The 17,374-nt window shown below is 48.7% G+C and overlaps 1 protein-coding gene across 1 annotated transcript in view; it reads left to right on the forward strand.

The window, feature by feature from the left end:
• LOC115500700 (protoheme IX farnesyltransferase, mitochondrial) overlaps positions 1–17,374 on the forward strand; it is a 138,206-nt gene that overhangs the window by 107,549 nt on the left and 13,283 nt on the right. The window contains exon 6 of the mRNA XM_030295316.1: positions 13,943–14,175. Within this exon, the coding sequence (XP_030151176.1) occupies positions 13,943–14,175 (233 nt within the window). The remainder of the gene's footprint in view (positions 1–13,942; positions 14,176–17,374) is intronic.

Here is a 17,374-nt window from a genome sequence, read left to right on the forward strand (position 1 = left end):
ATTCGGTAAATCTAAGGCATCACTTACCATTAAAGGAAGACAATCTTTCATATCAACTCTCAGAGAAATCCTGCTTTTTCTGTTTTCCTCACCAGTGGAAAGAAAGATGACTTTTTTTTTTTAATACTAAGATGACCTTTAAATTCGTCCTGGCTCTCGGCACCCAAGAAGTGATGGTGCTGATGGTTGGAGTGAGCTGTGACCATACAATAATTGCAGGTGGTTAATAGAAGCATCCTATTGTAGCTTCTGTTTACCAAATGGAAGCATTTGACCCCATGGCTTTCTGCTTTTTACTTTAGCCCTGGGGCCTTCATGGTAGAATTATTTATCAGCGTCTTTAATGGCTTGGGGGAGCCACTTGATGAATTTGAGCCCATTGTACCTCACATCACTTGGGAAGCATCCCAGATGCACATGGGCTAAACTCAAGAGTCCTGGCGCGTTTGGCCAAAGAGCTCTGGACAGCTACGTCTGCACCCGAAGATGTCTGCAGAGAATGGCTCCGGAGGGTCCGAATGGCGCTATCGTGACCTCCGGTACTGGCGCCTCGCCAGAGTTTGTCCCTGTTAACTCGGAGCCAGACCCGATGCCTCTGTTCCCCTGAGGCTGCGTGTCAGCACAGCTGTGTCACAGCCCGAGGGGCCCACAGCTCTGGTAATCTGGCTCCACGTGTCGGTGAGGAACTTGTCACAGGCAGAATGGAGAAGTGCCATACCTCTGAGCCTCCTGTTGCCCTGCTGTGTTTCCATCCTCGCTGGTAACTGTCTTCCTTCCTCCTCTTACAGATCACACGTATCCAATGCCCTTGAACTCCTTCCATTCACCAGACATCCCTGGCTACCTGCAACATTGGTTCTCATCAGATAAAATGGATTTGGGGGCGCCCGGGTGGCTCAGTCGGTTAAGCGTCTGACTTTGGCTCAGGTCATGATCCTGCGGTTCGTGGGTTCGAGCCCCACATCGGGCTCTGTGCTGACAGCTCGGAGCCCGGAGCCTGCTTCGGATGCTGTGTCTCCCTCTCTCTCTGCCCCTCCCCTGCTTACATTCTGTCTCTGTCTCTCAAAAATGAATGAATGGTAAAAAAAAAAAAAAAAATGTTTTTTTAATGGATTTGGTAGTTTTAGGATGAGCCAAGGTGAGGGGTCAGAGGGACAGGGGTGAATGTCCCCAGTAGTTCTTCCTAAGATACACCTCACTTCTGTTTCAGAGGACCAAATGTTTTTCCACAGCAGATAAGAGCTGCTGGAATCTGGCACCTGATGTTGGCAGTTGTTGGGGGCCCGTTTCTACCCGTTTCTACCTATGGTCCCCAAGCCCAGAGACCCTCGGGCTCGCCTGAGAACAGGCACAGACTCTCCTAAGGGTGTCCTTCGTGCCTCTTCCAACCCCACCACCCCACTGGGGTCCTTTCTTCTGACTTAGTATTTGGACAAGTGGTCCCTCTGTCTTGGAGAAGAGTCTGCTGAATCAGCAGCTGCATCTAGTTTTTCTCTTGTTCTCCTTACCGCCAGACTTCTGGAAAGGATGGCCCCCTCAGCGCTTTGGTCACGGTTTAGCTTCCTCTCGCACTGTCCACCTCTGCTTTCCTCTGTACGCGAACTTCATTTTTCCCTCGCGGCCCACTGGCTCTTCCGATCCCACTTTTGCTTAAACGGACTCATCATCCAAATGGCAGCCTCATCCTCAGCCCCCTGGTCTCCCAGCTGAGTCCTCTGTCCCAGTTCCCAAGCCTTGTGAGAGGAAACGGGATTGCCCACGCTTGGGCCCGACATTTCATCCCTGGTCCAGTCAAGGGAAGGGGGTGCAGGGTGGGGGTGGGGTCGCACGAAGGACCCGAGGCCGCCCCTCCCAGCGCTCCTTCCGCTGCACTCGAGCTTCCTCTTGGCCAGGTATGTGTCTCGGGCCCCCGTTCTGCTTTGTGACTTTCTAGCCGTGACCCACCTCCCCCACCCCCAGTGCACAAATTCTTGCGGCCAGGATCTTAACTTTAACATTGAGCGCGTCTTGTATTTTGCCTCGCCTGTGGAGCGCGTCCTCCCGTGCTGTCCTGTTCTTGACCACTCTTCTGCAGGAGTGTCCCTGCTCCTGTCTAAGCCAGAGTTTTCCGCCCTAGGTTCTCTTTGTTCGTGGACAAGAGAGAGATACTGACACCTTTTTAATCCAACATCTTTACCTGTTTTAAGGTCCTTCAGACTTGTATCTTCAACAGGTATTTTTTTTTTTTTTTTAAGTAATAACCTTTTCCCTGCTCTAGCCTAACAAAAAGGAATCGTTCTTAAGAACGTCAAGGTCTGCTGTTGCTTCCGGATTATTTTAAAATGAAGCAATCCCTTTGTCGAATCCAGTTCATTGAGAATGTGTTGATTACCCATCATGTTCCGAGTACCTCCAGTTCTGTTTTCGCAAGGCTCCAAAGGCTTATAATCGGGGTGAAAAATTAGCCAGATGCTCAAAACCCTTCGCAGATGGACGAGACAGTCCCATCAGTATGCACTGGGTGGACCGAGGGAGTCGGGACAAGGGAGATGTCCCCTGGGGGGTCAGGGAAAGGGGACGTGCGTCAGGGCGGCCTGGCCAGTGTGGGAGCTTCCTGAAGCCTGGTTATTTTTGTGGGCTGCAGGCAGGAGAGATGGAAAGAGCAGAGCAGGGAGAGAGGTTATTGAGAGAGGACAAATTAACACACTTGGGGTCGGGGGCCGCCAATGCCCGGTGTTTAAATAAATGACGAAGATTGAGTTTTCGAAGCCAAATGAATGGGATTGTGTAGCTGGCATGATTAACTTAAAGAACAGGGTTTAGCTTAAGCATTATAGGGATTTGCAGGAGACATTTTTCAAATTTACTGAAGGTTTTACCAGTAAGCACTTAAGCGAATGTAAACAGTTTGCAGGCTGCAGGGGAGCTGTGAAGGCTGTTCATCATCCCGTCACCCTGGTCCAGCAGACAAGTACCCAGACCGGGCTGACGCCCCACAGAGTTTCCAAGGATTGTTATGATTAGTCTCTTGGCGTGTATATACTGCAAATGTAATAAGAACATAAACATTTTATAAGTATAGGAGCTTTTTTTTTTTTTTCTTAGTGCTAACCAGTCATTCGAAATGGCAGGAACGACAAATTCGGTCTCAGTAAGAGTGGTGCCAGTGTGGAGAATTTTGGTCTTAAAATCGTTCGACATTATGAACCGCGCGGTATGAAGCGTCCACAAAAAAGTTTAGCGTGTATCATCACGCTTAGTCACGACAGTGGGTGAGAGAGAGGAACGCTAGGGGGTCTTCTAGAAGTGAACGTTCCTTTCTCTCATGGTCATAAGCAAAATGAAAGCATTTACGGTTCTTCTTTTTTTTTTTTTTTAATGTTTATTATTTATTTTGAGAGAGAGAGAGAGAGAGAATCACAAGTCCCAAGCAGCCTCCGTGCTGTCAGCGCAGAGCCCGACGCGGGGCTTGAACTCATGAACTGTGAGGTCATGACCTGAGCCGAAATCCAGAGTCAGACACTTAACTGACTGAGCCACCCAGGCGCCCCTACGATTGTTCCGAAGCATTGTGAGTTGTGAACACTTCTTGTCAGCAGTGCTGGGGATGGGGGGGTCCTTCAGCTCTCACGTCCCATCTTATAACCAAAAAATACTCAGATATTCTAGTAAATATTAGTATGAAGGGTAACGCATCCACTTGAGCAGTAAGTCACAGGAGCAGACACCGACACCTTTCATTCATGACCTGGAGTCCATGAGTCAAAGGCCCTATCGCCTTCTCTCTCTCTCTTCTCGATCAGATGAGGTGACAACATTTGGCCATGAAACGCCATTCCCGTCGACTGGTGTAGTGTTTGTTCTGTCTTTCGCGTGGTTTGTAAAAGTCTGTTTGAGCCGGCGTTTCGGGCAGCTGCCTTGGATACAGGGAACAGAAAGATGAGTGGCACAGGGTAGAGGCCCTGAACCAGGTAGGACATGGCGGGCGGCCGGGGAGGGCACCAGAGCTGTCCGCGTCAGGACTGAGCCGTGCTGTTCTCACGAGGGTATGCAGGCCACCCGAGGGCTGGGGGTGGGGGGCGGGAGCAGGAAGGAGAGAAGGCTGAGGGAGGATGTTCTTGCAGGACTTGTTCTGATATCTGGGCCGAATCTTAGAGGAAGGGAAAGAAATAAGCACACGGAAGACGGAAGACAGTACGGGGCCGAGTGGGGGGTCAGCTCCGGGGCCGTGGTGTTATCCGTACCTCAGAGATCTTTCACCGGGACCGCAGATTGCAAGACAGCGGCCAACAGGCCCAATCCTGAAGAGGCCTTTTTGTCGTTGTTGTTTGGCCTGCTGGGCTTTTCTACCGTTGCCAGCACTTGAAAATAGAAAATGTAACAAATCCCCAGGTTTCTGGGCTTTTTAGCACATTCCCACATGGGATCGGCCAGTCAGGCCCGAGTAGCGGTTCTCCGTTGTTCATCACTTGGGGTTTTACCCCTGTAGATCGCCAGCCTGGTCCCCCGGGTATCCGTCCGAGCAGGCCCTGCAGGAGGTGAGGTCACCTGCGTCTATACCTTCGTCTGCGGGTAGCCTGTACCCCCAAGGTGCTCCACAAAGCTGCAGGGATGGGTGGTTTTACTTCCCAGATTCTCTTTTTATAAACTGTGGTTTTTTTAAAAGCTTTTCAGAGCCGCCTTAAAATTCATTCACCCTAACTTTATGTAGGTGAACAACACGGCTTTCTTAAATAGAATCCTATAAATTAAAAAGGGAGGGGGTAAGAGGGGCGCCTGGGTGGCTCAGTCGGTTGAGCATCCGACTCTTGATTTAGGCTCAGGTCATGATCTCACGGTTCGTGGGTTCGAGCCCCAACTCGGGCTCTGTGCTCCGGGTGCAGAGCCTGCTTGGGATTCTCTCTTTTCCCCTCCCTTTCTCTCTGCCCCTCCCTGGCTCACTCGCGCTGTCTCTCTCTCTCAAAATAAATGGATAAACTTAAAAAAAAAAAAAAAAAAAAAGGAGTGGGGTAAGAAAATCAAACCATCTGGCTCCACCAGGAAAACTGGAAAGATATCGAAGGTATTATGGGAGCCTGGGGGGGAGTAGAGTTCGGGAATTTGAGAATTACACTGATTTGGGACCCCAGCACTAGAAACTTGGTTTCCATGGATGGGATCAAACAACAGGAATTTCTTCTCGCTGAGAATTCCAGTCTTTCTACAGATAGCTTCTCCTCAATTTAAACTGAATTGACGTAGCGTAACTCAAGAGTCCTCGTTTTGCTTCATCCCTGAATTACAAGGCCCCATCTCAGAGGTCAACACCGAGTAAGGCTCATCTTCACTTTTCTTCCAGCCTCCACCCTCCCACCCCTGCCTGTCTTTTCCCACCTCCCTCCTACATCAGTAAGATTCTTTCGGGTGACTTTCAAAACTCATTCAGCTCAGACCTGCTTTGTTTTCCTCCCTGGAGAAGAAAAAAAAAAAAAAAAAGCTTTTCTGAATATAATGCTGCAGCCCCGTGTTCTGAGTAGAGTCATTGCCCAAAACACCTCCTTATTCTTGAATTTCTCCTAATTTAAAAAAAATTTTTTTTTTTTTTATTTTTTTCTTCAATGTTTTTTTATTTATTTTTGGGACAGAGAGAGACAGAGCATGAACGGGAGAGGAGCAGAGAGAGAGGGAGACACAGAATCAGAAACAGGCTCCAGGCTCTGAGCCATCAGCCCAGAGCCTGACGCGGGGCTCGAACTCCCGGACCGCGAGATCATGACCTGGCTGAAGTCGGATGCTTAACCGACTGCGCCACCCAGGTGCCCCTAAAAAAAAATTTTTTTAATGTTTCTTACTTGTTTTTGAGAGCAAGAGAGACAGAGCACAAGCAGGGAAGGGACAGACAGAGAGGGGGAGACACAGGATCCAAAACAGGCTCCAGGCTCCGAGCTGTCAGCACAGAGCACGACGCGGGGCTCGAACCCACAGGATGTGAGATCATGACCTGAGCCGAAGTCAGATGCCCAACCAACTGAGCCACCCAGGTGCCCCTTAAATGTTTTTAAATTCTCTTTTAAAATACGTCTTGCTGGGGCTCCTGGGTGGCTCAGACAGTTAAGCGCCCAACTCTTGATTTTGGTTCAGGTCATGATCTCACAGTTCGCGAGTTCGAGCTCTGCATCAGGCTCTGTGCTGACAGTGCGGAGCCTGCTTGGGATTCTCTCTCTCTCCCTTTCTCTGCCCCTCCCCCTATCAAGAATAAGTAATTCCATTTAAAAAATAAAATAAATAGGGGCGCCTGGGTGGCTCAGCTGGTTAAGCGTCTGACATCGTCGGCTCAGGTCATGATCTCACGGTTCGTGGGTTTGAGCCCTGCATCGGGCTCTGCTGACAGCTCAGAGCCTGGAGCCTGCTTCTGATTCTGTGTCTCCCTCTGTCTCTGCCCCTCCCCTGCTCATGCTTTGTCTCTCTCTGTCTCTCAAAAATAAATGCTAAAAAAATTTTTTTTTTAATTTTAAATAAATAAAATAAATAAAATATATCTTGCATCCACATTTGCTTTACCTGTTCCTTAAATTCTGACTTTTCCTTATTCCTCTCCTACCTTGCAATATCTGCAACTTGAGTCTTGTTGAGAAATAGAAAACCCCTGGAGAAGATTTTGGGGACACGTTGTCAAAGCAGTTATCTGGAGGGGCTTACCCCCAAAAGCTCAGGTCAGAGCTCAAATGTGGGATTCATCCAGGAAATGAAAGCTAAATTAGCTTGGTTTGATTAAGGTTTGGGGTTTTCTTTTGTTGTTAAAGGAAATTTTATTTTGTAATTTAAAAATCATTTATTCTGGAAGAAAAGCCAAGAAGTATGAGATTAACTTTTGTATAAACCAATTACCTATAGAGCTGCTTACAATGTAAAGCTTTCTGGATTTAATGTCACATTTCGCAGACCTCTCTGACACATTACTTAAACAGAAAGACCACATTTCTCCCGTTAGTTATTTCAAAGTCACGTAATGTGGATTATGTTTATTAAGTGCAATAAATAGTCATCAAATTAGAGCTTGCATATTTTTTTTAACCTCCTTTGTTCCTAATTTCTGCAGAAAATTCCACTTCGCTAGAGCTACTTAGGATTGGTGTTTAGTAAACGAAGGAGTACGGTATTTTAAGGGAAGAATAAATAATTCATAGGAATGTGTTGACAACCCCCACCCCCTGCCCCCCACCGTCCCCTGGTCTGTTGTTCCTTTTCTGGAGTAGCTCTGGGCAGGGAAGCCAGAAGGAGAAGCCTGCCTCTGTGCTGATGCTCAGTAGAGAGATGTCTCTATTTGAAATGTAATTCAGTTTTGGATATGAGTTTGGAAATAAATCACCATTCAGTCCGAGCGTGAGCCATCAACCTATTTGCCCGTGTGAGTGAAAGGACATGAAAAAATCGTTTTAGTTCAACGGCTAGATTCTTTTCCTCGGCCACCGTCCTTCCTTCCCCACCCCACAGTGCTATTTGCCTTAGTCATCCCTTTATTCCATTTTACTGAAAGTCAGAAATCGTGCACAATACCATCACACCCCATTCTTCTGCTCTTCTGATCTTTCCTATGCAAGTTCACTCCGGTGACCACCATTCGCAGAGATATGAACCTTCTCTCCTTAACAAAGCCCATTACAGCCACTGCCCTAGCTACGTGAGAGCACCAGCATTAGGAAAAAAATAATGTTTCCCGTGTGATCCGTCTGCTTTTTCCTGATGCTGGTTTATTTTATTTTTACTTTTTTTTTTTTTTTTTTTGTAATTTGATATAATAGAATTAAATTCTTAAAGTTACGATTGAGGGGTGCCTGGGTGGCTCAGTCGGTTGAGCGGCCGACTTCAGCTCAGGTCATGATCTCACACTCCATGAGTTCGAGCCCCGTGTCGGGCTCTGTGCTGACAGCTCGGAGCCTGGAGCCTGCTTCGGATCCTGTGTCTCCATCTCTCTCTGCCCCTCCCCTGTTCACGCTCTATCTCTATCTCAAAAATAAATAAAAACATTTAAATAAATAAAACAAAGTTACGATTGAAAATAAAAACATAAAGGGCGCCTGGGTGGCTCAGTGGGTTAAGCGTCTGACTCTTGGTTTCGGCTCAGGTCACGATCTCACGTTTTCATGAGTTTGAGCCCCATATTAGGCTCTGTGCTGACAACATGGAGCTTGCTTAGGATTCTTTCTCTCCCTCTCTCTGCCCCTCCCCTGCTCAGTCTCTCTCTCTCTCTCTCTCTCTCAAAAATGTAAATAAATATTTAAAAAAAAAAGAAAATAAAAAAGTGTTGCCATTTTAATTACTATTAGGAAATGCTATGCAGCCATTACGCTTTTTATAATTTATAATTGAGGTGACGTTCTTGAACATGTCTACATTTGTCTTCATATTCCAACACATATCCATATGTCTTCGTAAGTTCGAAAAGAGTAAACCACTGGAAACGATTTACTGAAAGTTTATCACCCCTTACCTCCAGCTCTACCTCCTATTTAAAGAACGCTGCCTCACGTTGCCAGTTCTTTTGGTTGATTTTACGTTTGAGACCTGGTAGTACTTGTGTTTGTTTAACGTCCACCATCCTTTTCAGAGTGAACATCGCCGTCTGTTACGCTCACTGCTGTATGCCCACACTTAGCACAGTGGCTGACTAGATGACAGTGAGACATCTTAATAAACGAACGAATGCACGCTACGTGCTCTTTTAGTGGGCCCTGTGCCAAGTGCTTTATTTTGATTCTTCGCTCTCACGTACCTCCCATTTGACCGATGAAGCAACTAAGACCAACGGGTTAGCTACTTTGCTCAAGATCCTACAGCTCAGTGATAGAGCCCCTGCCCCTCCCGGTGGTCTTGTTACTGAGGATTTTTGCATAAGCCAATTTGACTTGTGCTTCAGTCTTGCCGTCAAAACAGCCCTAATACGGGGGTGCCTGAAAGGCTCAGTCAGGCGTCCAACTCTTGATTTTGCCTCAGACCATGATGGGTCGTGGGAATGAGCCCCGCGTTGGGCTCCACGATGAATGCAGAGCCCGCTTGCTATTCTTTCTGTCTCTCTCTCTCTCTCGCTCTGTTTGCCCCTACTCTGCTCATGCTCGCTCGCTCTCTCTCTCTCTCTCTCAAAATAAATACACATTTTAAAGAATAGCCCTAATACATCCCCTACTTCACAGCTGAGGAAACCAAGGATCAGAGAGGTTCATTTGCCCACTTTTACGGAGCTGTTTCAAATCAGAATTTGAACCCAGACCACCTGATTGTTGTCAGCGATGCTTAGTTATGGTACTGTACGGAAACCCTATAATAATATAATAACAAGAAGAAGAGGAATATTAAAGCCTTTTACAAACACTTTTGGCATGCAAACGTTCCAGGAGACACCACAGTTAGAGATAGTACAGCGAACCCCGGTGTTCCCGTCGCCCAGAATCCATAGGATTATCAAGACTCTGCCTCACTTGCTTCATCTCACCCTCGTAAGGGCCGAAACGCTTAGCAGCGTGCCCAGACCAAATCAAGGTAGACGGAGCAGAGAGGCGGCTGGAGACACTGGCAGTTCCCCAGTGAACTGAATACCGAGCTGGGCTGCTGTCCCACATCCTTTCCACTTGGAATATGTCGAGAGACTATATCAAAAGACAGCGGGACCTACCCAGCCCAGCTGCACCCAGCATCGGAGGTGGAGTGGAGGTGGAGGCCTTCTATAGGCACAGGCTCCATCGGCGTGGCCTCACGTAGGCCAGATGGGACCCGCACCACGTTGGTGATGGCGCAGCGGTTGGTCCCCGACTTCGGCAAGCCTGCCGATCGCCTGGATTCCCGACGAGCCCCTAGGTGATGCTGACGCTCTGGGTCCGGGGACCACATCTCGGTAGCACCCAGGACTCCATCGGGGAGTCCCAGCTTGGCCCTCACCCGTCAGGTACTGCTCAGCCCAGGGAATCCCAAGTGAACCTGCTTAGCCCTTTCTTCTAGTTCTGCCTCTAGAAATCAGGCCTCAGAGCGGCACTCAAAATGGAAGCCACCTGCTGAGGAATTCAGATGTAAAAGGAGCAAAAAGACTAATAATGGGGAAAAAATGTTTAATGAAATTTTACATACAGAAGAAGTGATAAAAGGGAAAATAACTCCGTGTGTGTGCGTGTGTCTCCAGGTTTGGGATACTTTCCAAAACCCATCCAGGAATGGGAGAGAGCAGATGGGGGTTTTGGTCAAGGGCTGAGCGGTAGGATTAGGAGGACGAGTGTATCGAGCAATTGACCTAAAATAACAAGAAGTCGGTCTTTGACAAAATTGCCCTTCCAGGCTTTGAGATTTCGCTCGGACTTCTATGTGTACCAAGGCAGAAAATCATAGTGGTGTTTAACTGAGATGAGAAATGAACGCACTTGACTAATCTTTTTCTGCATCAGAAATAGATCTCTTTATTAAAACGGCTAAATTTTTCATTTGTTTCTAATGTTTATTTTTGAGAGAGAGATAGAGCAAGTGGGGGAGGGGCAGAGAGAGAGAGACACGGAATCCGAAGCAGACTCCAGGCTCCCAGCTGTCAGCACAGAGCCCGACACCGGGCTCGAACCCACAGATCGCGAGATCATGACCTGAGCGTAAGTCAGACGCTTAACCGACTGAGCCACCCAGGCGCCCCTAAAAACGGCTAAATTGAAGCAGCTTTAATATCACCATGATTTTTAAAGATTTCATGGTTACGTCAAACTTTAAAAAAGAGCCCGGAGGTCACTTGGTACACGCTCCCTTCATCCCAGAACCGTTATTCTTGCTAGCGCTCTTCCAACTTGCAGTGGTGGTGTGGCTCACACTTCTTTTTCCCCGAAAATGCCCGACGTGAACGGACAAGTGAATGCTTGTCCGTCTTTGCTGGTCATCACGGCAGGCAGCGAGGGCCTTGTGAGAAGCACACCTGATCGCTTTCTTCCCCTGTGTAAAAAAGCAGAGAAAACCTCTTCTGTGCATCTGCCCAGAGGCAGTGTTCCCACGATGTCTCCGCGTGGCCTTCCCTCCCAGTGTTCTCTGACCCCTCCCGCCCCTCGTACGGTGCCCACTGCCTGAATCACTTCTGTCTACCCTACTATCCCCTCTCCTGCCCGCCCAGCACTTCTTCCTACAAACCTCCCCCTGTCCAGCCCCCCAGCACCCACACACAGTGGCCCCAGATTGCCGGCCTATTTAACTCTCACTTCAGCATAAGCGCCCCCAGGACAAGGACCGTGTCTGTCTTGCTCCCCACCTTATATCCTAGGTCCGACCTTGTATGTATGTATGTAAATGGAGTGCTTCCCCAGTGTTTTCATCTCAGGTAATGCCGGAGGAACTTAGGCTATTTCTACCTCGGGGTAAACCAAAGGAGCCTTTAAACCCTCAGGCTGCTATTCCCAGCTGAAGGCAACAGCCTAAAGACTCCGGCCCCCACCCCCCTCCCCCCCCAGGCTCGGCAAGATCCAAGCAATCAGAGAATCAGGAAGTCGAACTACAGCAGGGTGCCCCCACAGACCAGTGGGATTGCATCAGTGAGCCAAGGAGTAAATCCGAGTACAAGTCTGTTTCCAAGTTATTTTACTGGTACAGCTGACCCTTTATCGACACGGGTTGGAACTGTGCGGGTCCACATATAGGTGGGTTTTTTTCTCAATAAATATATTAGAAAAGAAGGTTGGAGGTTGGCAACAATTTGAAAAAACTCACAAACCAGATGGCCTAGAAATTTCAAAAAAACCTAAAAACGTATGTCGTGGATGTGTAATACTACCATAAACACACACAAATCTATTATATAAAGTTAAAATTTATTCAAAACTTGCCCAAACATTTGCAGACTGCACAGGGTGCCATTTGAGTGGAGAGAAAAATGAACACATTTAGAGATGGAGTATTAAATCGTAACTCAGTAAAATCAGCTGCTGTAACAATTTCATAACCACCTCTGGATGCTGTTGTGAGCTCGAGTCTTGGGAGCACCCATTCGAAATGCCATGCGGGGGCGCTGGGGTGGCTCAGTCGGTTGAGCATCTGACTCTTGATCTTGGCTCAGGTCATGATCTCACGGTTCCTGAGTTTGACCTCCATGTCTGTGCTGTCAGCGCAGAGCCCAATTCTGTGTCTCCCTCTCTCTCCCTCTCTCTCTCTGCCCTTTTTCCTCTTGTACTCTCTCTCTCAAAATAAAAAAAATAAACGTGAAGAAAAGAAAATGCCACGTGTGGGTGCCTGGGTGGCTCAATGGGTTGAGCATCCGATGGGTTGCTCTTGATTTCGGCTCGGGTCATGATCTTGGAGTTCGTGAGATCGAGCCCCTGCTTGGGATTCTCTCTTTCCCTCTCTGTCTGCCCCTCCCCTGCTCAAGCTTTGTCTTCTCTCTCTCTCTCTCTCCCAAAGATAAATAAATAAACATAAAAAAGAATTTAAAAGGTAATAATAAAATGCCATGTGTGATGCTAATCATCTCTGCATAAGCAGTTTGTCTCTGCAGTAAATTGCGTATCTTGGTAAAAAGGGATCTCTCATGGTTCTGTCAGTAGTTAAGTTTTGGGCGAGTCAGATGTTTCAACTGTGCATCGCGGTCGGCACCCCGTTCCTCTCATTGTTCAAGGGCCATCTGAGCCTCAGTTTCTCTTCTGTGAAATGGGGATAATGCTATCTCAATAAACATGTTTTTACGTTGTTAATTTTTGGTTTGTGTTTAATGCCATACCCAGTGTTGATACAGGTTCTAGAAATAATAGGCTTTCTCATGTACTGCTGATAGGAGTGTAAAAGAGCCTAAACCCTCTGGGGCGTAGACTGGTGTGGTGGTACAAGTCAAATCCCTACAAACGTGCATGTCAGCTGGCCTTGCAGTCTCAGGTCTGGGAATTTATCCTCAGGATGCATCCTAGTCAGAACTATGAACAGCAGTCTGTCTGCAAGATATATATGCCGTTACTTCTAATTTAAAAGGAAAGACACAAAATGTCCAGAAAGGCTATATTGACTGAATTAATTATGTTGAATCCACAGAATAGACCACTATGTACCTATTAATGATGTTACAAAAGAATTCTGAACAGCACAGGGAAATTATTAACATGCATTGAAATATAGGGGCCCCTGGGTGGCTTGGTCGGTTAAGCGTCTGACTCTTGATTTTGGCTCAGGTCATGTCTCATGGTTCATGAGATCGAGCCCTGCATCAGGCTCCAGGCTCACAGTGGAGAGTCTGCTTGAGATTCTCTCTCTCTCTCTCTCTCTCTCTCTCTCTCTCTCTCTCCCCGTCTCTCTCACAAGATCCCATGTAAAGTCCACCTTAGAAAGTGGGCTCTGGCATGGGCACCTGGGTGGCTCAGTCGGTTAAGTGTCTGACAGCTATGGCACCGAAACTGAGCTATCCGTGTGGGGCAGCCCCCTGGTGTGTGGCCGTGGGCCCCAAGCCGGTCCCTTGCCAAGCCTGTAATTTATCACAGATAGATACACTCAGACATACTGTCATTATCCGTTACTGCTAATGGGGTAATGTGTTTAAACTATAAATACACGGGCAGGGTTGAGATGCCAGCTTTTGCCCAAACATTACCGGTACCGCGTTCCGGGGGGTTTTTCTATGGCCGTCACCTACTTGGCACTAACTGCAAAGCAGAACCCTGTGCCAAGCAGGCAGTGTCTGCCTCGGCCCTCACTCCAGCCTGTGAGCGAGAGCAGAGAACCGTCCCGGCCGTGCAGGTGAGCAGAGGGACGCGCCCGCCTCCCACGGCCGGGAAGGGACAGAACGAATCCAGGGCGCTCTCACCTGGACTCGAACTTCAGCCCCGGCCGGCAGATGTCAGAGGGGGCAGCCAGAACTCCCGCCTTTCGGGTTCCGGTGCCCCGTAACCGGGAAGAAGGCGCAGCAGCCTGCCTCCCGGGTCGCCGCGCCACGTAGGTGGGTGGTCCACGCCGACTGGAAAGTGACTGCTCTGTGCCCGCTGCTCTTTTTCAGCCCGTTGCTAGCTGTGTCCTTTGCCACGTGCTGTGCCGTTCCAGGCGTCGCCCTCCTGACCTGGGGGGTGAACCCCCTCACGGGAGCCCTGGGGGTCTTCAACATCTTCCTGTACACCTGTTGCTATACCCCGCTGAAGAAGATCAGCATCGCCAACACGTGGGTCGGAGCCGTCGTCGGGGCCATCCCGCCTGTCATGGGCTGGACGGCAGCGACCGGCAGCCTGGACGCCGGTGAGTATCTCGCGTGCCGGGTTGCGGGGGGTCTCGGCTTCGGCCCGCGGGCCCGCGGCAGGGGGGCGCCAGGGCCCGGCCCTCGGTGGGTGGCTCTTGTGCGCAGACCTCGGCACCTGCCGGTCCGAGGCGTGTCCTTCCCGGAACTGCAGCTCTCGCTCTCTGAGTCCCCTCTAGCCCGTACTCATTCCTGCGGTCGCGTGAAGGCAGGGCGGAAGGGAGACCGTGTCGTCGGGCTTTCCAGGGGGACGTGTGCTTTCCCGGGCTGGGCAGGGAATGCCTAGGGAAAAAAAACCAAAAAACAAAAAACAAAAAAAACCCCACAAAAACAAGCAGTGCTGTGACAGCAGGTAGAGTGGAAAGCAGGCACCTAAAAGTCACGAGCCCCGTTAGGGCTGATCAGTCCTGGGGGACGTCCCGCATCGTGGAGCGGGTGTCCGGGACTCGGTCTCCCCTGCCCGGGCGTGAGCTTTTCCCCACAGAACCAGGTGATTCCCCACCACCCCCCCCCCGCCCCACCCCTTTGTGAAGGAGCAGACCCTTTTCATCAGTTTCTCATTTACTTTTATATGATTTGCTTAAGTCCTTCACAGTGTCTACAATAAAACCATTGAAATCCATCTACCTTTTTTTTTTTTGGGTGGCATGTCACAACAAAATTTGTGGGGTGAAAATAGCTCCTTTTTACCATCTGGAAGGGAAGTTTCACAGTCTAATTAGCCAGGTAATTAGTGTTTCTGACCAACACTTAGGAAGGAAGTGGTGAGGTTTCCTGCAAGAGATGTAAGTACATATTTTTCACATGAGAGATCAAAAGGCAGTTGACCATAAACGTTTGCCCTGTAAGCCACATTTCTGAAACTTTTCATAAAAGCCCTTACACTCTGACTTGGCAAGCTTACAAAGGCGGTTACACCTTTAGCGTGATTGTCTCTTAGCACAGTTTTAATATCCTGTAAATGTTGGCGTTCCACGCGTCTACACATGAGATATTCTAGAACGTTCCTGCTCATTTGCTCCGTGATAAACCCCAGACCGGAATCTCATCCGTGTGGGAGGGATGGCAGCACAGTGGTGAGGAGTGAGTGCTCCAGAGCAGGGGTGCCCTTTGGGACATTCTAGACTTTTTTTTTTAATGTTTATTTTTGAGAGAGAGAGACAGTACTAGCTGGGAGGGACATAGAGAGAGAGGGAGACACGGAATCGGAAGCAGGCTCCAGGCTCCGAGCTGTCAGCACAGAACCTGACGTGGGGCTCGAACCCACAAACTGTGAGATCGTGACCTGAGCCGAAGTTGGATGCTTAACCGACTAAACCACCCAGGTGGCTAGTTCTAGACTTGACATGAACGTTCTAGACTTCTTTATGCTACCGTCTCCTCAATCTCCCCCGTGGTCCCTTCTCACGGAGCTGTCGTGAGGATTAAGTGAGTTCTTGCTAAGTATTCCTCATTTGTACAGTAGATGGATTCATGCAGATCAAGAAAATAATCTCAAAAATCATGAGATTTTTATCGGTCTGGCAACTCTGAGCAATTCGTAATTGTTACCTGGCTGTTGTTCTGCCCACGGTGAGCTTGCCTCTGGGCTTGGTGGACAGAGCGCCTGGCCTTGGGTCCGGTGTTAGGGATGGCCATCTTGAGTGAAGGTGGGGACGGAAGGAAGCATGGGTCTGACATCTCCAGACTAGATGGTGTCTGAATTTTTCCCCTCGTTTGCAGTTTATATTTAGAGAACACACCTGCTTACCACCAAATTCCTGGTCAGAGTCCCCCTCCTGGTTCTGCCTGGAGCCCCAGTCTTGACCCTGCCTGGAACCTTCCATCTCCCCTCACCCCACTTTCCTCTCCCCTCCTGTACCCCCCTGAACCCTTCTAGTGATTGCCCAGACATTTGAGTTGGGGCCCTTGAAAGAGACCCCCACTCTGCAGCACTGTGCTCCAAGTCACCTGCCTGCCTGAAGGAGACAGCCCCACACCCTTCCAGAGTGCCAGGACCTTACATGGGTTCCTCACACCCAGCCTAAAGGAACAGGGCCCCCAGGGGGCACCTGGGTGGCTCAGTCGGTTGAGCGTCCGACTCTTGATTTCAGCTCAGGTCATGATCTCACAGTTCGTGAGTTTGAGCCCCGTGTCGGGCTCTGTGCTAACAGTGTGGAGCCTGCTTGGGATTCTCTCTCTCCCTCTCTCTCCCTGCCCTTCCTTACCTCTCTCTCTCAAAATAAATAAATAAACTTAAAATAAGTTAAAAAAAAAAAAAAAAAGGAACAAGGCCCCCAAAACTACCTTTTCTCTCTGGGGAATCCCAGACAGAGCCACGGTCAGGGTTAAGTATTACTATCTACAGGGACAGATAACCCCTGGAGGTCGATGGGGGCAGGGCAGTCCACGGCGGTGCAGAACTTGGTCACTTCTGTCATCTGTTGTTCACCCAGATTCTTGCTAGCGGCTTTTGTTGTACTCCCAGGCGGTTTCCTTCAGAGGACTTTGGGCCTCAATGTTCTCTGGAGTTGCATCCCCCGAGGCCAGAGAGAGAAAGAACTTTGCAACAGTCTTCCCACTTAGAGTGCGCATTCTGCTAGGAGCCTGGATTTGTTCAGGGACAGTATGGATTTAGCTGAACTGCCAATAGTCATATTTAAAATAATTTTTTTTAAAAAAACGTTTTTAAAACACGTCTTTCCGTAATCCACATTTAATCGCGTATATAAATTCATTAGTGAGACAGAGCGAAGGGCCAGGCTATACTTTGTTTTAGGTTGCAGGGCAAAAATGCATGCTTATCTCGCGCAAAGAGACCCATCACTGCCTGAACGGACCCCTGGCATAAAGCAGTGCAGCCCGAAACAGATTTGTGTCACCACAAGGAGAAGTTCGTCTAGCAGTTGCCTTGTATTATGTTCTTTTTCTTCAGATCCTGAAAACGCATTGTGGGGCACACAACCACAACATGGGTTACTGCCCCCCAGAATTCTGATTCACCCACAGGTCCAGTCGTATACCTAACGTCTTGTCAGATTTATGGAAAGAAGGTTACTTTGCGTGATGCCTTCAACTGCTTCCAGAAAAGTTTTGAAACATGAATTTGATAGAGCAAACTTGACATCAACAGCAAATCTCTGATTACATCGAATGAATGAATGAATGAATCAGTCAATCAATCAGTAGCTTCCATTTTACAGACAAAACTAGGTTAACCCT

This window comes from Lynx canadensis, chromosome E1, assembly GCF_007474595.2.
Source record: "Lynx canadensis isolate LIC74 chromosome E1, mLynCan4.pri.v2, whole genome shotgun sequence".
In the NCBI taxonomy this organism is placed as follows: Eukaryota; Metazoa; Chordata; class Mammalia; order Carnivora; family Felidae; genus Lynx; species Lynx canadensis.